The 19,084-nt window shown below is 47.9% G+C and overlaps 2 protein-coding genes across 4 annotated transcripts in view; both read right to left on the bottom strand.

Moving 5' to 3' along the window:
• DTWD2 (DTW motif tRNA-uridine aminocarboxypropyltransferase 2) overlaps window positions 1-5,165 on the bottom strand; it is a 53,399-nt gene extending 48,234 nt beyond the window's left edge. Inside the window, exon 1 of the mRNA XM_078874670.1 lies at window positions 4,922-5,165. Coding sequence (XP_078730796.1) covers window positions 4,922-5,142 — 221 coding nt within the window. The 5' untranslated portion in view covers window positions 5,143-5,165. The remainder of the gene's footprint in view (window positions 1-4,921) is intronic.
• Window positions 5,166-9,279: 4,114 nt separating this feature from the next.
• LOC144945976 (intermembrane lipid transfer protein VPS13A-like) overlaps window positions 9,280-19,084 on the bottom strand; it is a 114,577-nt gene continuing 104,772 nt past the window's right edge. For 2 of the 3 annotated variants that reach the window (XM_078874671.1, XM_078874675.1), the window contains 3 exons: window positions 16,942-17,065; window positions 15,451-15,525; window positions 9,280-13,994 (listed from right to left, as the gene is read on the bottom strand). In XM_078874671.1, the coding sequence (XP_078730797.1) occupies window positions 13,902-13,994; window positions 15,451-15,525; window positions 16,942-17,065 (292 nt within the window). In that variant the 3' untranslated portion in view covers window positions 9,280-13,901. The remainder of the gene's footprint in view (window positions 13,995-15,450; window positions 15,526-16,941; window positions 17,066-19,084) is intronic. The other variant, XM_078874672.1, reaches the window with a different exon arrangement.

Here is a 19,084-nt window from a genome sequence, read left to right on the forward strand (position 1 = left end):
GCAGAGCAGTGGATGTGAAGAGAGCTGCGCTGAAAATAAAACTGGTGATGATAATTAATGAGAAGGGGGAAGAGAAGAATGCGGACGCTAGATGTTCTGACCTCTCAGATTTACATCGTCAATGAGTGAATTTATCTGAAGCACTGAACGAAGAGAATAAAAATTTAACCCCCCGAACAGTGAATTCAAGGGACAGGTGAAATACCGTCAAGATCATGCAAGGCAGCGGGCACACAACTCTCACTCAGAAATGGAATAAACATGAATCGCAGTGTTTATACTAATAAAACCACAGTTAACACGCAATGGGGAAAAATTAAATAATACAACACCCTAATAAAAATTATGAATGCATAAGCGAGCTGCTCGGAAACATGTTTTATGCTCAGGGGTCACCCAGTTATCATGCGTCTGCACACACTGCACAGTCGCTTGGGGGAAGCAGTGAATCGGGCCCTGCTCGTTTTTAATTTATAAACCGAGATAGAATTATGACTTAGCGACGTAACAATTTATCAATTCTTTTTGTGTTTCCATTCCTCCCAGTCCAATTTCGCGTAGGGATGGAGACGTGTCACACAGAGGAAGATTTCTCATACTCGTTCGGTAGTGAACACAATAATAATTAAGACAGGCCGCCGCCGGGCTACATGTTTTTAGCAAAAAAGAAACACTCCCCCAACGTCCGCAGTGAACTGTAGTTTATATTATAAACATATTGCACTTCAGCCAATTAGGCAGCATCAGTAAAAGTAGATACATATTTTGTCCGAAAGTTTTCCATCCTTGTCACCAAACTCTGCTGTAAAATTAAAAACGCAGCAGAACGCAATTCAAGTTTGCGGTAAAACCTTGTAGTGAGAGTATTCTGTCTGGAGCTCTTGCCACTCATCTCCATTACAAAAAAACCCGCTTAAAACACATGCCTTTCTTATTTTTTTTTCAGGAAAGGCTAAAAGTGATTTGACTAGGATGAAGGGAAATTTCCATGATCCTGAATCAAGTGGGACGCATTGGCTTTGAAGAAAAAAGTTACGAGCAAAAATGTTGACACGGCGCAATTAAATAAAAAGGAAGTGTGAACGATAAGGCAATTATTACACCGCATGACTGCCGCGTATTCAACTATCATCTCGGTATTTACGTCCCTTTTTTTCGGTCTTAACGTTGTAACCACCCCCAGACGCTAGACACTGGCATCAAATGGTGAATTTGTTAAACCTAAAAAAAATTTGCTAAACGTAAAGATAAACGTACATGTCAAATGTTATTAAATATTTTCCCCCTCCTTTGTTGTTTTTTCCTCCAACGGGCCCAGCAGCATCAGGTTGACAACACTACGGCACGCGTGTGCATACCAATAAACACAGTTCATCAACCAAGCCTGCCGCTGTGTTCCCGAGGGGGTCTTGGGCCCTAATGCGACCGCTTATCTTCAAGCCCTTGAAAACCACTCCATTAGCCAGGCTCCATGCTCCTAGACTCCGAAGCCCCATTTTGTTTTGCCTCCAAGGCCATAATGACACTCCAATGCTGCATTTGAATCTCAGTTTTGTGCTTCAGAATAATGGTGGAAAGAGAGCCGGACGGAATCGTAACATTACCAAAACAAAACAAATTGAAGTATGTAACTGGCAATTGGCAGATTACCACGGTTATCAGGAGATGCACTTCAACGTACTCTCAATTCTTTTCTTAGAATCCTATCACCTCAGTCGCAGACTGATGGCTACCAAAATTAGCCTGAGAGGGATCACGGCCTCTGAGTGTTCTCGAGATTGTGATGATGCATGCCTGCGAGGAGGGGACGGGGGGTGGTGGGGTCGGTGGATCGTGCGGAGGCAATCATGTAAGACAAAGTGGCTTGTTGATGGCAGTACAGCAAATAGGTTAACCATTCTCAAGCTTGTCGAAAACTGTCCCCGGACACGTGTGGCTTTTCGACAGACATAGGGCATACCAGATTCATACCTGAGCGTACAAAACAACTGTTGAGAACTCCAATGAAAATGTATCGAGACTCTGTGATGTTTTCATGTATCTACAGAAACTATTACAAGTCTTGCCTAACGCAGTAAAATTGAATGCCTAAAGTAATGACCTCCACCAAGTATTCCTTTTGATAATGCTGCTAAATGGCTGCGCTACTTTTTATGATCAAAATCGCATTCCGAGTTGGTGTAAGTGCCTCAATCATAACAAGATTTTTGGCTCCAAGCTATCCACATCTCAGGAAAGGTCTCTTTCGCCACCTCGTGGCCACATTCCATCATCATCATCAGAAACGCATAGGCGACGAAGTTCCGTTGCCGCCAATCAGAATGTCAACGTTTCAGCGCATTGTAGGCGGCCTCCTCCAAGATTAAACCGAGGCCACATTTGGTGGCTTCATATTCATCATTGTCACCACCACGAGCCACTCCCTGACCACTGCCGGATAGAGGGAGCGCCTTTGGCTGCCATTCCATCTCTGGTCTCGTTCTATCGTCATGATACCTTAAATAGCAATGTACCCTGGCCAAATCCACTTGAGTTTTCTCATCGAGAAACAGGTTCAACCGGTGCAAACTACCAGCCATGACAAGTATCAAAAACATGGGGGGATTGATAGCGACAAAAGGAATAAAAGCAGGACCACGTTGGTCAGTGCTGCTTGATGGAGGCAGGGCAGGGAGTTTATACTTTGGAGCAGTTCAAATGATTTTGCCGCACTGTTCGCTGCTGCTCACAATGTAGCCTCGCAGCCATAAACATTGGTATTGTCATACGAAGATCCCCCGTATAGCCTCAACAGACTTGTTGGGGCAAGTGCTGTAAGCGAGCACCTGTGAAGGCCAGAATGGCACACGAGGGGGTGGGTGGCGAGCATCACGCCCGGCCGCCTTTGTCTCCCTCATGGGGACGTTTACACACCGCAAAAGGTACTCATTTGAGGCCGAGTCGACGTAGAGGGGGCCCAGAACCGGTTCAGATAATCGTCACTGGTCTGGACCGTGAGCTGGAATCGAACTCGGGTCGCCGGGGTTCGTAGCGCAGCGCGCTAACCGCTAAGCCACCGCTCCCATTGTTATATACACACAAGACACATTTTTGTTCATTTAAAGCAGGGGCGGGGAAACTTTTATCTGCCAAGGGCCATTTGGATATGTATAGCATCATTCGCGGGCCATACAACATGATCAACTTAAAAATTTGCCTGTTATATTTGGTCAAACATTTAATTAATTCACCCCTAATGTGATGGCTGGAACTGCTTCTCTTTGGTGAGGCGTGTGATGTTAGCTGGTATTGATTTATTGAATTTCGAGTCCCGCCTGCGGTTGCCTTGGCAGGGCCACACCAAATGATTTCGTGGGCCTCATACGGCCCGCGGGCTGGACGTTCCCCACCCCTGATCTAAAGGATTGTTTTTGATAGACCGATCTGTTGAGTTGATGCTGTGGTCGCTCAGCCATGCACGACGCAGGCCTAGGAGCTGCTTTTGCTTCCCGAGACGCGACGAGAGGGCAACCCACACGAGGGTGGCCCCACGCACACCCCTAGTGGTGGTGAGAGCGGCTCTCATTGCGAGGCCACCCCCAACAAGTCACGATTTGAACTCGCAACCTTCCCCAAATGTCTCGCGGTGGTGGTGGTGGCGATGCCGCTGCTGTTGCCTTGGCAGTAGTGGCACAAGCAGACAATCACGAAATAACGAAATAACAACTCAACACACACTCTTTGGTATTTTCGGTAAAGTCACGTAGGTAAAATTTTTTTTCAGTAAAGGCACGTAGGAAATGTATTTATTTATTTTAAAATTAATTTATTTTAGTTTTTTCGGTAAAGTCACTTAGGTAAAAAAAAATTCGGTAAAGTCACGTAGGTAATTATTTTTTTAATTAATTAATTTTTATTTTTTTCTGTAAAGTCACGTAGGTAAAAATTAATTTATTTTGTTTTTTTCGGTAAAGTCACGTAGGTAAAAAAATAATTTATTTAAAATTTTTCGGTAAAGTCACGTAGGTAAAAAAATATATTTAATTTTTTTACCTACGTGACTTTACCGAAAAAAACAAAGAGTATGAATCCTTGCAGTCACGAAAACTTAAAATCTAGAAACAACTCAACACGTTCGTCAATAACGCTGTGGCCTTAAAAGAGAAAATATATACACACGAGGCGACGTTTCGGGCAATGTCCCTTTTTCAAATAAGGAAAATAAAATATCTAGTAGACGACGTTTCGCGTCATGACCCTTAATGTAAATGTCTTCTTCATAAGGCGACATTTCGCACAATGACCCTTCTTTAATAAGGGTCGTTGCAAAAATGTCGGATTACATGTTCCCGAATGCCAGTGTCATTGACGAATGTGTTGATGGTTTTTCTTATGTTTATTCTTTGTACAGGACGCCGTTTGTTGTAATCGAGGTGGTTCAATTTAACGAATAAAATAAAACAATCGTTGGGCTGCTGACATTCCTGAACAAGTGGTGGAAATGCCACGTTCACATGACAGGGGGCAGTCCATCCATTGGATCGCTCCTCTTGACTTTCGAGTGGTGTTCCTAATTTTATCGACCTTAAGGGTTGATGGGGTGAGTGAATCTCATACATTGTAAACATGCAGCTGTGTAAAATTTTGCACCGATGGAACGTATGTTTCCCCTTAGCGGGTAATGAATGTAACTTAATGACATCTACAAATGTTAACTTATGTTAACATTTAACTGTCGAGTAATGCATTTAAATCACGTGACTCCCGTACTGTAACAGCCCGACTCATCACTTTTTAACAAGGCTCACTGTGAAGCGTATTTAAAAAAATCCCAACACATAATTGTCGATTATTATCGTTATTAATCCAACTACGTCTTACGATACTAACAAAAATCCGAATTAGTGTTTCATGTTCTGAGGGAAAACCCAACCCAGCTCACCCGCATCGCGAACATGTGGCCCTGCGATCCGGCGGCTCTGCCGGCAACTCCGCCAGCTGCCCGAACACCGTCGAGGCTCCCTCCTCGTCATCCTCATCGTTGCCCCCCACCTCGTTGCCTCTCGAGTCGTCGTCGTCCTCCTCCTCTTCTCCCCCGGCACAGCTGAGGCCGCTGAATCCGCTCACCACATCGCTCAGCCGGCAGCCCTCGCCATCGGCCATGACGCCCGTTGCTTTCCCGCCAAAGTGAAACCCGCGCCGCCATCTTAGGTGAGGTCACTCACCTCGCTTCCCCCCTCACCTCCATAATAGGATGGGGGGACGACTGTGTGACGTCACACGTCCCATTGAAAAGCCGATTGGCCCTCCTTGCCCAACATGGCGGCCTGGAGGCTGCGTGGCGACAGCGCGTCAAGTTGGTGGTGAAAGTCTCAAGTTCATTTATTTTATTTCATCGGGTGAGAATAAAACTCCAGAGACCAGGACCGCAGGACGGGTCCTTTGCAAGAGTTGCTTAGGTCACCCGCAATGACAACAACAACAAAAGCCGAATGAAATACAGGGAGCAAACCCCGATTAGCACGGTTGGCTACGTACGGTGCGAAAGAAGTTCACACAGAGTTACAGCAATGAGGCAAAAATAGAAAATGTGCAAAAAAAACAATTGCGAGTAAGAGAAAATACGTAGGGTTTCACGACCAATTTGATTAATAATTAGTTGTGTTTGTTTTAGATCGATGTGTTCACTAAAACCCAACCCATCCACCACCCGACAAGGCCAATCGAATTAAGTCGTGGACAAATATGCCAATTGATTTGTTTCTACCAGAATCCAGAAGGAATCTTCAAAAGCAAGCAACATTTTGGCAATCCTGTACGACGTTTCGCTTGAGATTACACTCAGCATCATCAGGCGTTGTGTGGAGATGACTCCGCTGTCAAAACCATACGGGTTTCCCCGTATTCTTGTAGAGGGAGATTTGGTTTTAAATTCCATATGGCGTACAGCTGTTTCAATGTTTGTGTTTCTCCCTTGTGATGGGACTTTGTAGGATAAACGTTGAGATTCTTAAGCGCACATGGGCTGACCAATAAGGTCTGAATTGGTCTGTAATAACGCGTGTGAGGGGGGGGGGCAACACTGCCCCGTACAGATGGAAACATGGAGATTAGTTCTCCACTTGCTGTACCGTCTTGGGGAAGCCAGGGAATGGTGCAATGGGGTTTAACACGTAGCAGGCTTTCGCTACCAATATCCATGAGGTTTCTGTTTGGGTTAAATCACGTAAATGTGTCGTTAAACCCACCACCACCCGACACAGCTAACGAGTAAGGTTTGTCACGTTCGTTACTAGTTCATCACAATGGTGTGTTTGAGAGGAAACCGACAACATTTACAATTCGAGTCCGACGTTTCGCCAGTAATTTAACCAGCATAATCAGATAGCCAGAGTTAACAGTAAGGGAGTTTCACAACCTGTGTGTGGACCCATTAGACCATCGTTGTGCATCTACAATGCTGGATTAGAGGCCCACATGCCATCCACCAAGGCTTGGTTTAAATGGTCTGAATAAAATTCATACTGGAATGCAATTTATCCAGAAAGGCCTCATCGAGTTTCAAGACCCAGAAGGGTTCTGTATTGGTTTTTGCGTGGCCAATTCCACTAATGAGTTTGTTTTGCCCAAATCCTTATTTTGCCTGGCAATGGTTAAGGCTTGAATGCTTAATACTTAGGGCTATCTTGGAATGAACACCATTAGTAATAGCTATTTGGCAGAAACCCAATAACAGATGTTGTTAAATATTTATTTACAGCTCATTGTAAATACACTTCAGGATGAAAGCCTCCGATGATCTGGAGGTCATGTCGGTTGCTTGACCGAACGTAGCCTACCGTGGCAATCGGAGGTGCGGCGGAGGGACAACTAAGCACTAAAAACAATGAAAGAAATCAGTTTTCAATCTGGATTTTAAAAAGTTCCGGTTAGTGATGGGTTGTCGGCAATTGAACAAGTTTTAGTTAAAAAGTTGTGACAATAGTAATCGGTGTTTTTTTCAGGCCAAATTAGCAAGCCTAAGCCTGTGAATTCGCTGCTGTGTTGTCTGGAGGTGTAGGCAAGAGCTATTAACAGTGGAGTTGTTAATCACAATGCATTGCTAAAGTGTGGAAGAAATGGGCACCCAGTTACTCCTGAAAAGTAACAGGTAATGAATGCAACATGTGTGTGTATATATAGCCCATAGAGCATTATAAACACATTCCTGCGGAGGGAGCTGGTAGGAAAGTTGGGTTACTCGGTCAATGGCCAGGGTCAACGGCGGCGTGGTGTATTCCGCAAATATGGCCGACTGTGAGGGCGGGCACAAGCCGGCGTGAGTAGGTTAAACGTTAAGTTTTATAAGGGCACCACGGGGTGACCAGCCCCTCCCCACCCAGCCCCACCCCTCCCACCCCCCACCCAGCCCCACCCTCCTCACCCAGCCCCTCCCCACCCTCCCCATCCAGCCCCTCCCCACCCTCCCCACCCAGCCCCTCCCTGCACGATGGACGGACACAATAATCCCCTGTGGGCTGGTGTAACCAGGAGGTTCCTACCAGTATAAATTGCATCACTTATTATCTGGCCGTAAAACCGAAGCTTTTGGATATTATTATCAACTCTTCGTTGATCATATCCCAGACACAACTAAGCCCATATCATGCAATGCCGCTGAGAATAGTGCTGACCAACAAAGTGCCACGTTTGATTCCGATCTCTTTCTCCGTTCAGTTTAATTTTCTCAGTATTTGTTTTTTCTCACGCCACTTGTGGGAGACGGCCCAACATTCGCGGGCGTCCGTTCCCCATCCACGACACCCAATCTCGCACTGCCATCACCTCGCCGTTCACTCAGCGTGGCCACCACCGTCAACAAGAAGCTGGCGGAGGGCCCCCCCCCCATCCCACGTTTCCGCGTCTTCAATTCATTTTTAGTACCCAACTTGAAATTTCGCGGAGAGAGCTGCAAACCTTTTACATGGGATTAATAATTATTCATTTAACGTGCCTTGATTATACAAGGTCTCCGACATCCACTTCGCCGGGCCGGCAATGCTTTCCTGGGTCGCCGAATACGTCCCGCGGTGTCACCTGGCGAGAGGTGGGGTAGGATCAGGACGTGGCCGTGCGCGCTGTGCAAACGAGGCCCGTGCGGCCGACAGCGACCGTCTCCCTTGCCCTTCGAGGCTGCCCTCCGAGGTCACGCAGGACAAGGACAGATGCAATTGGCCACCGATCAATTCTACCCGGGCGACGAATTTAAAGCTCATTAACGGCACGGATCAAAGGGCAGCCAAGGTGGGGGGGGGGGGGGATTTGGGGCAACCCCCCCCCCCCTGCGCTCTGATCCACAGTCCCCACCGCCGATGGGCACCGGGAACACGCGCACGCACACTGCAGAGCGCTGCGTGTAGGCCACGTGTGTCGCTCGCAATAGCTAGCCATGTACTTCGGCACGCTGATACTATTATCTCCAGAGGGCTGCGTACATGCCCTCTGGAAGGAGGCATTGTGGCTGCGGGAAATGTGTTTTTATTTTACTTTCCATGCAAAATTAGCACCACATTGCTGACTAACAATGTCCAGCCCACGACCTCAAATGCCTAAAGCTAGTGGACAGACTGGGCTTAACTAGGATATAGAGACATGGTCACTTGATGGACCTCTGGGATACCCTAACGGGAAGGCGTGTAATGATTTCTTCCCCCAGTGATATGATGAATTGTCACAATTCGATTCAAGAATCAATTCTTTTTGTCTCGTATTTACATTTTGATTAGTTTCCTTTTCTATTTTCCATCTCATGTATAGGGTGTTGTCTGCGGCATTATCGTAAATATAACAGGAGTATGTCATTAAAAAAAATCAATGCACTGTTAAATTCCTACTACAGTACTAAGTAATGAAGGGGGATTTTAATTGTTGAAAAAAATGCAACCGAGACCCTTCAGATTAATGCTTTACAATGGCTTTTGCGTAATTAAATATTGGCTGTACTTAAACGTGTGGCCTGTTAAATAATAAACTAATGGTGAACATGCACCCGGGCAAGCCTCACCGAGTCTTAAAGGCTGTTACAAGAATCCTGCATTAGGATCTTTGGCTCATTCCTTTCGTGTTTGTCTTGTGAGAGGAAACCGGAATATCTGGAGAAAACCCACGCGCACAACAAGGGCGATCAAGCTCAATACAGATGCCATCCACAAACTCGATCAAGCGAGTGGACAAAATCTGTACTCAACCCATTGCCGTACTGCCATCTCCTGGCTCATCGCAGCACTTGCGGTGATGTTCCTCTATATTAATCAGTTGTATGTATGGTGGTCACACCCATCCAAGCGTTAACCAAACTAAAACCTCCTTGGATTGAGAACTCCTGAGATTGGATGCATTCAGGGGGATTTGGTCAAAAGGCAAATCGATGCTGCTGACCCGATGTTATTGACAAGCGTAATCTACGAATACCTTGAAGCCGCAAAAAATTAGGTTGTGTCAACAAATGCTACTGGAAACCATTAATCTGGAAAGTCCATTGGCCCATTGATTGAATGTCATTTCCTTGTGCTGAATAACTTACCCTGCTGGATCAGCTTGCACCCCAATGTTGATTTAGATACATACCCAAGATGCCTCGCTCCCGACTCGCTGGAGTACGGCCATGGGGCCACCTCCATGTGGGCACCGCGGTGGCGGGACGTGAACTCCCTCGCCTGCTATGCAGGCCGTGGGTTCGATCCCAACCCCGACGCCTGTATATTTGGAGTTTGCATGTTCACGTGATAGCGTGGATTTTTCCTCCACATGTAGAAATATCCTTTTAGAGTATTTGACTGCTATAAATTTCCACATAAGCCACTTCATTGGGCTATCATTTGTGAACAGGGTGCTTCTGAAAAATAACTATATAGTAGCTCAGTGAGCCTTACCTGATAACATAAAAATTGTTTATAGTTTTTTAGTGTACCGAGGGCCGAGTCTCAAGGGTGATTTATTTCCACAGCAGAATGGGAACCGGGCTCTTATGTCTCAGTTCCCGGCCAGGGCTGCGAGGCATGATGCTCGGTGTGTAAACGACTCACCCTGCCAGGTGGTTGGATGAAATGTCGCTATTCTTGATTTTATTCAAGATTCTATGCAATTCGTCTTTGCTTCTACCGTCTCCTTTGTACTATTTGTTCGTTTTTTCTGTCATGTTTCTGCAATTTTACCTGTTCCATTATTTCATACACATTATCCGCAACATTTGTCTTTGTGATTCTTGCACATGCAATTTAATGTATACATCGTGAGCCATAAGAATCGATATTCAACTGCATCGTTCCACCAAAAGCGGAAAGGGGTGACACGTCCCGCGTCTGAGCAGTTTTAAGAAAGCTCAAACACGGCGACCAACTCTTATGAATCCTAACATTGTGCCGCATATCAACGCCACGCAAAGGAAACATAACACCGGCAAGACTTTACAGCGAACGCGACAATAATACAAATTACGGCGTGTGAATGGCCAAGTAGACTAGTGCAATGTACGTGCTTGAAAACAACACTCCCCCCCCCCTCAAAAGAAACGCTCCAAATCGCACACGCAAACGTAAACCAAATTACTGACCTCCACAATCCCAGTCCTCAAGGACGACCACAGGGTGCTCAAGCCTTCTGGAGTCTCTATTGGAATCAAAAACATGGCAAGTCAGTGGTTTCTAACGGAGCGTTGTGACGACGCTTATCTCCCGGGAGCCCTGAGCCAATTTGTGGAGATTCCGCGTTCCGATGGCAGGTTGCGAGACTATCCTTAGGGCAACCACTGTTGACTTCTCTACAAAGCGGTGCAACATTTTTTTTATTGATCCTGGAGGGACGATGGGCCGAGCAAACCTCAACTAGGATTTTAACTCGCAACCTTCTGATTATGAGCCATTTGCTCTACAGCCGATCCAGCTGGCCGGATTAGTCGTTTCATTTGGACAAGCGAATGACACTCAGAAGTGCAACCACTGTGGTGGTCCCAAAGGACTGGTTTTCAGACGAGTACGTGGAGTATATATGTATGTATGTGACATTCGATTTGGCATGCGGGCTGTTATGTAAACCAGAGGGCCCTCTCACTGCAGGGAGCCTTCATCTCCCTTCGAGAGAACCTCAAAAGTCACCCCGACTAAGTGGTGGGGTGTGACTACACAGTCCATGGGGCCTAGACATGAATAAAGAGTGTGTAGTTGCAATCATACGATGCCATTCTTCTATGGCAAGGACGGCCAAACTTCCAGCCATATGAGCCGCAAACCACGTGGCCGAGAGCCACAAGACGCACGACCACGTGGGGCAGTCACGTCGGGTGGTGGTCGGCCAGTGCGCTCGTGCTGGTTGGCTGTAGAGTTTCAAATTTATAAATCTGCGGGAGCGCCTCGGAAGTAATCGCGTCTGGCTCCGCTGCCACAGGGACGAGTGGCCTGGGCCACTCCGGCATCCGCAGAATTTTCTGAAGTGAAAAGTTACAAATTAGTTGTGTCTCTACGGAGCCGCACTGGAGCTGCCTGGGAGCTGCGTGCAGATCGCAATCGACGCTCTGGCCGCCCCTGTTCAATTGTACGAGCTGCATCTACAAATCGTGAAATGGAGTAAAGCTTAGTTGTCGTCGATTATAACAGGATTTGAAAAAAGCTCATTTTCTTAGGTTATGCGGAGTTATGACTGAGCGGAAATGGGCCGACAACTTTACCATCCAAACTAAGGCGAGACTGGTCGCTGGCTACATCAGCGCAGCGGCAGAGACTGAAGTGTCAGGCGTCCTCGTGAACGAACTCGCGGCCGAATCAGACTCCCGCCGACAAAAACTCATCAAATTTACCAACAAAATCGCAGCCATCCATTTGGAAACCAGCTGGCGGCATAACGACACTCCCAAAGTCACGCCAGGCGTCTAATTTTATGACAGTTAAGAGTAAACGGTGGCATCAAGGCCGCGCTTGGGCAGGTTAGGAATTGGGCAGAATTCAGCAGGGAGTTGGGTGAGACCAAGCCGCGTGCCGCGAGTCGTAAATGACCGAAGTGGCGAGGGCCCCACCTGCCGGGATAAGAGCACACATTAAGTGCGCTATGCCACCCCGAACAATCTGAAAAATGGAACGCTCGATACCGCGGATGCTCTGCGGGCGCAGCAGCAGGCCTCCGTGATTGTGGCTCTGCGTGAGCCAAATCTCGGCACAGTGCCTTGGCAAAGGAGTGCAATCGGTACACTTCTTTTAAAATTTAACGGCTTTAAAAAGTGAAGTTGTCTTTTTACTAGAAGAGTTGCCTAAAACGTTTCTTCTTTCTGCTACCAGAAAAAAAATGTAAACCGTGCAGAGATAAATACAAAAAACATACTGCAATGACGAGCGAGTGCTGTATGAAACCCAAGGCGAGATTAAATCTGAGCCATTTGAACGAGCAACATGAGCCCCCCACAAGTTAGCCTCAATAAAACACAAAAATTCGCACGCAGATTATTAATGGTGTCGATTCTTACTCAGCGTAATGGTATAAAAATGCTCTGCAAGAAAGTGTGTACCCTCTGACTATTTGGAGTGATCCTTTGTCAAAGCACATGTTATTATTATGCACACAGCAGTCTTGTTGGCAAAGCAGAACATTCCACTTTCCATTGGACAGCAGCACTCAGTGTGGTGCCACCCCTGGTATGAAACGCTTAACCGATATAATTCACTCAAACACAAGTCTCTCCAACAAAGCTGCAGGTACAAATTAAAAAAAACAGCCGGTGGCAAAAAATGCTCAACCCGCTGCCATCGGATCCATCAATCACCACCCACGCAGCTCTGAACAACTGGGTAGGACTGTGCGCATGACAGTACATTTTAATTCCACAATGTGCATTGCATATGTCTCTGTGAAATGATGGGACATTACACGGGGCGGGAGTGGCCAATAGATGCAACGGGGCTGCGACTCTCCTTCGCTCCTGCTGCCCTCCCTTGCCTCTAACAGAGGCAACCTACGCAGGTGAACCGGTCCGTGGGGCCCTAATCCACTCCAGCTTTGAATTCCAGCCACTAGGGCCTATCATTCACCTTATGCATCAAAGGGGTGAGTGGTGGTTGGTGAGCATGAGCAGACTGGACTGGAGTCAGGAAACTGAAGTCTAGCAAATCTCACATGAGAGCAGCAGCAGCAGTAGCCTACAAATGTCTCTGTTGAGCTGGTGGTGTTAAACAAGACACACATTCCTGAAGTAATGGGCAGAATCTGAACAATAATCACACACATCCAATGGTTTTCATCAGCCAATCTCTATCTGCATCTTTCTGCGGTGTGCTCGGTGGCAGTACAGAACGTACAAGAAGCAACACAGGGTTCGACTCGCATCCACGGCTAGCCGCTGGCAAAATAAACGTCGGCTCAAAATCTTACGTGCCGAGAGTAGCGGCACAAGGTTGGGTAAAGTTAGCGAGGCAGCGCCGGGCCCCACGGGCATTGAATGTCAAGACAGGAGGGCGGCAGGGTGGGTAGGAAGCACTTGGGTGTGCGTGTGTGTGCGTGCGCGCGTGTGTGCGTGCGCGCGTGTGTGTGTGTGCGCGTGTGTGCGAGAGGGGCGGCGCCATCTTGTTGAGTCTCCATCTTCTGCTACGCAAGGGGACGGCTGTTGCGTTACCGGGGGCCTCACCGAGCGGTGCTGCTCGCCGCGCGTTTTAAAAGAGCAAACCAACCACACCCTCGCAGTCCGGCCTGCGCCCCAGCGTTAGTTTGCGTGGCGGTGGCCAAGAGGGCAACAGCGGAAGAGGCTGACGATGGGGGGGGTCACGCTAGACGAGCGCAGGATGGAGGAGGCGTGGCTCAAGACGGTAAGAGACGTGCCAAGCATCTTCCTCTTCCTCTGGCACAGGACACCTTCCTCGACTGCTGCATGCCACGCAGAGTGCCACGCGCGTGCACAGACTGGCCTAGTCGCTGCCGTCTGGATTGTCCTCGGAGGAAGTCAGGAAGCGCTGCTCCTTCCATTTTCGGTGCGCCTCTTCCAGCTTTTTCAGCATTTCCTGTTGTGGGAGGAGAGCAGGGGGTGAGACGAGGGCTCGCGAGAGCAGTGGTTCTCACCCGGCGATAAGCGGACCCCTGGGGGTACGTGGCAATGGCGGAGCCAGGATTTTCAGGTAGGGGGGACAACCCCTCCAGCAATTAAAAATGTTAGGAGTCGTTACTAAGTAAGAACTTGTCCCTTGCTCTTTATTCGACGCGTGTGCGGTGATGGCGCAGCCATCGATCGAGGGTCGAATTGGAACCGTGTGTGATCAGCATCGCGCTCGCTGAAGGTAAATGCCTTCAGGGAAGTCGTGTACTATATTACGCAACTGCGCACAATTCTGTGAGTCACTTATAACTGCTTTGCCGTTACTTATTGCCAATTAAGGACTCGGACTATTGTCCTATCATCTCATAGAGTCCCTGGCACGTAATAATATGCTACACAGTGGCAGTGGGGTTCACAAAATTCCGATTTATTACTAATAAACCTCAATGATCCGATCGAAATGAAGGATTTCGATCGGATCATTGGGGGGGCACATGCCACCCCCCCCCCCCCCCCACTGGCTCTACGTGACTTTACCGAAAGAACCAAAGAGTAATTCCTGCAGTCACGAAAGCTTCAAATCAAGCTATAAAAGACCTTTCTAAACTCGCCGATCGTAAACAATGCAGTTTCCAAGAGTGACCAGCGAGCGCGAACAGAGCGTCCGTTGTTGTTTTTATTTGCTTGCAGTTACTAGCTAGTTATGATACCTCACACAATGGACAATTGGTTTAAATGTTGATGAAAAATAAGAATAGGTTTTACCCTTTCTGGCAATAAATCAGTTGTGTTGAGATGTTCAAACACCAAATAGATACACAGAACATTTTGGAGGCAAAAAGGTCCCATTGGTTAAAATATTGATATTCATTTTTCATACATTTCTCAGAACCATGTTGATTTAGGCAAAATTCAACAAGGGGTACAGTAGCCAAACAAGGTTGAGAAGCACTGCACGAGAGGGACAGGCTAATAAATGAAGGTCCTGAGAACAAGAGTGCATTTGTGTGTGGAAGTGTGTCTTCCCATGCTGCGTGGCAGCTGAAAAGTCCATTCCATGAAGGCAGCCTTCATATGTTTACGGGATTCGACCGCGTGAAGAAAAGTGCGTACAGAAACATGACTTCATCCAGCGGTGAATTGCCAAAAGGCCTGTAAATTATAATGAACAGTCCACTTAAGACAGTATGGGAGGAGGGGAGCGGTGAGGTAATGGTTAGCGCATCGCACGATGAACCCGGTGATCTGAGCTCAATTCTCGGTCACATCGGTGGCGAGCGGTACCCGTGCCGGTCCTGGGCACGTCCTCCCCCGACCGTCGCCAAATCGCACTGATGAAGTACTGATGAAGCACTGATGAAGCACTGATGAAGCACTGATGAAGCACTGATGAAGCACTGATGAAGTATGGCCAACGGACTCACCTCGGCCATGGAGTCCGTGGGGAAGTTCAGGATTTTCCCAATATTCTTCACGTGGAAGACAGACTTGAGCTTCTCCTGCGCAACAGCAGAGTAGTAGCAACAAGACAATGACAGCCCTGACATTATTTACTCGAACTGCTGGCAGAACAGCCCCCATTCACTCTGGAGAGATGTTAACTACCTCGCCTGGTATGCAGGAGGTCGTGGGTTCGATCCCCACCCTGATGCCTGTATATTGGTAGTTTGCGTGTTCTCCCCGTGGTCGCGTGGATTTTTCTCTGGGTCCTTTGGTTTTTCCCTCCACATTTAGAATCGACGTGAGTTTAGATTGTTTTGCTGCTATATATTTCCACATAAGCCACTTTGATGAGCTATCATTTGTGGCCAGGTTCCCTTCTGAAAAATAACTATATAACTCTCATTGACATGCTAATTTATCTGCCCCAGCAGAACCACCTCTCTCTCTGCCCCCCCCCCCCGCTCTCTCTATATTTAAGGCCTCGACACAGAGGCGCTGGGTCTCTGTGTGTCTATGTTGTGTGTGTCTCTCTCTCTCTCTGTGTTTATGTTGTGTGTCTCTCTCTGTGTGTCTCTGTGTTGTCTCTCTCTGCTTGTGTGTCTGTCTGTGTGTCTCCGTGTCTGTGTTTTGTCTTTCTCTCTCAAATTTAGTTCTAGCTGATGACGACTGCTTGTGTTGCAATCGAAACGTCGTATTCTATTATTTAATTTATTTTCTTTATACGTGACTTTACCGAAAGAACCAAAGAGTTGAAATAGTTTTAAAAGAGTTTACTTTAAATAAAAATTTTAAATAGTAACATTTTTTTTTACTTGAGCCCACAACATACGGCCTGCAGATCCACTGACTTCGGTGTGACCTCATCACACACCACTGGGGGGGGACCAGAGGCGCTTGTGGGGGGGGGGGGCCGGGGATTTATGAAACTTGCATCATTTTATCAACTGCCTTTGCGGGAGGTCGAATCTAACCCGCGATCTCCGGATTGCAAATCCATTGCACTAGCCCATGACAGCAGGGCAGAGTTTGACGACGACACCACCGTATTCACAGTAAATACTGCGCGGCGTGTGCTTCACACTGACCTGTGTAAACCCCGCGTGATGTTACGCTATAAAGAGGGTGCCAAAGCGTTCCGGCACCACAGTCCAGATTTGATTAAAAAAATTAGTCCTCTCAAATTACTTCATTGGGAAGCTGCATAGCAGCAGCAACACCACCCACCCCCCTATCGGCAGACTAATGCCCAATCGCTGGCCAAGTGCCGTGGTCACCTTGTGTCTCACAGGGACAGCTGCCACAAGGAGGTACCCTTCTTGCAGGGCGCCTCGAGGTGTAGCGCACAGGAGGCGCGGTGTGAATATTGAGCGACGATGACGATGAAGGTGAGAGAGAAATCTCTCGGTCGTGGAAGGTTGGAGTGGGGGGGGGAGGGGAGAGGGGGGTGGTGGGGGTGGTGTGAAGCGGCTCACGTTAGCGAGGATGCAGAGGCGCCGTCCTTCGCGCAGCGGCGGGTCGGTGAACTCGTTGAACATGTACTGCCAGTCGCACGTCACCTGGCCGAACATGTCGTCCTTGGTGACGAACATCACCCGCCTGCATCACGTGCGGCGCCCAGCAGGCCAAACACGCGGCGCACACGCGCGTCGTCACGGTGGGAGGCGCGAGGGTGACGGAGCAAAATCTGCGATCGATCGCGAACGCCGCTGCCCGCGGTAAGGCCTCTCCCACCCCCCCTCCCTTTCTCACCGCTGGCCAGGCGTCTTCGAAAGAGGTACCTACATCTTACCCCACCGCACGTAACTCCGCAGCGCAGCAAATTTAACACGTGGTAGGCTTTCGCAACTAATATTGATTCACGATTAATTTTTGAGTCGGATCGCCCGAGTAAAATGTGTGTCGTAAACCCTCCTCCACCCGACACAGCCAATGAATAAAAATTGTCGCGTGAACAAACGTGGCAAATGTATTATTGGTTCAGCAGCAGGTGTTGGAGAGCCATCTACGAGCATTTAACAATTAGGTACGGACATTTCGCTGGTGCTTACGACAGCATCATCAGACAGTTGCCAAAATTGTGAAAATGTCATGCAGGTTTGGGGCTTCAATCGGTGGTGTAGTTATTTATACTGCTGGGTGAACAAACTTCCATCATTGTTTCAACTTCCGTGCCACGAGATGGAACCGGCGACTTCTGGATTTCCAGTCCAGTGTGCTGACCATTCCACCATCAAAGCATCCCACTGTAAATGGTGTCAATTGTATATTGTATGGCCCTTCGTCAATCCACTGCTGGATGAAAGTCTCCCCCCCCTCATGAAGAGAGACAGTCAGTCAAAGGAGAAAAAAGTAGTGGTGAATTCCAGCCAGCATTGTTGTTGTGATTGCGCATTTGTCAGGGTCATCCATCACGTTTCCGCAGCACGAATGCACGAGGCTTGCCAGCTCGCGCGAGCACTTCAAGCGGCAAGGATCGGGGAAACAATGGGATCACCACGGGTGTTGGGTGTGTGCGTGCAGTGCAATGCAAGGAAGTGTGGCGGTGAAAAGTTTGTGAGAACTGTGCGTGCGAGAGGGCTCACGTATGTGTGTGTGTGCTCCACACAGACACTGCCACGATGAGATTTAACAACATATCAAGGTGCGATGTTCACGAGCAGTAGCGAGACACGACGCCAGAATTGTGAAAATGTCCTCCAGGCTTGGACCTTAAATCAGTGATATTTAACATCTCACCATGATGGCGAGATGTTAACGACCTCGTCTGGTATATAGAGGTCGTGGGTTTGATTCCGATCCTGACGCCTGTATATTTGAAGTTTGCATGTTCTCCCCGTGGTCGCGTGGATTTTTCTCCGGGTCCTTCGGTTTTTGCCTCCACATTTAGAATCGTCGTGAGTTGAGTTATGGTGTGTTGTGATTTCTATTTGTTTGCAGCCTACACGGATTTTCCGGATTTTATGGGGTTTCTCATCTTTCACAGAAAGTGTTGGATTCAAACTTCCAAGATTTCAGATGTACAGATAAGACCCTTACGATATGTGGGAAAATCATTGGTACAATCATGAATCGGCTTTCACTTTGGGCAAAATGTCAGGCAATCAGGACTGTAATTTAGATAAAAATTATCTGTCCACCTTTCTTGCCAAGGGAGAAATGCTCGTAATATACCCGCAGTGTTGGACACTCAGACCGACTGGCTTTCATCCATGCTGCGACGGATAATTATCTTCAAAAGTACACCCTATTTGTAATAATAAAATATTTTGTTTAATCTTGACCACGAGGTTGCCTCGTTTGTTGCAGCTGCCCACATGCAAAGCATGAGGATTGATGGCAGTGGTGCGTTTGTCCCTGCCTGCATGCATGTGTGTGTGCGTGGTTGGGTGTGTGCGTGGTTGGGTGTGTGCGTGGCTGGGTGTGTGCGTGGTTGGGTGTGTGCGTGGTTGGGTGTGTGCGAGCGCGTGTGCGTGCTTGCGCGTGTGTGGCTGTGTGTGTGGCTGTGTGTGTGGCTGTGTGTGTGGCTGTGTGTGTGGCTGTGTGTGGCTGTGTGTGTCCGCGCGCGTGTGTGGCTGGGTGTGTGCATGTGTGCACGCATGTACGTGTGTGTGCACG

This window comes from Lampetra fluviatilis, chromosome 39 (genome assembly GCF_964198595.1).
Source record: "Lampetra fluviatilis chromosome 39, kcLamFluv1.1, whole genome shotgun sequence".
NCBI classification, from domain to species: Eukaryota; Metazoa; Chordata; class Hyperoartia; order Petromyzontiformes; family Petromyzontidae; genus Lampetra; species Lampetra fluviatilis.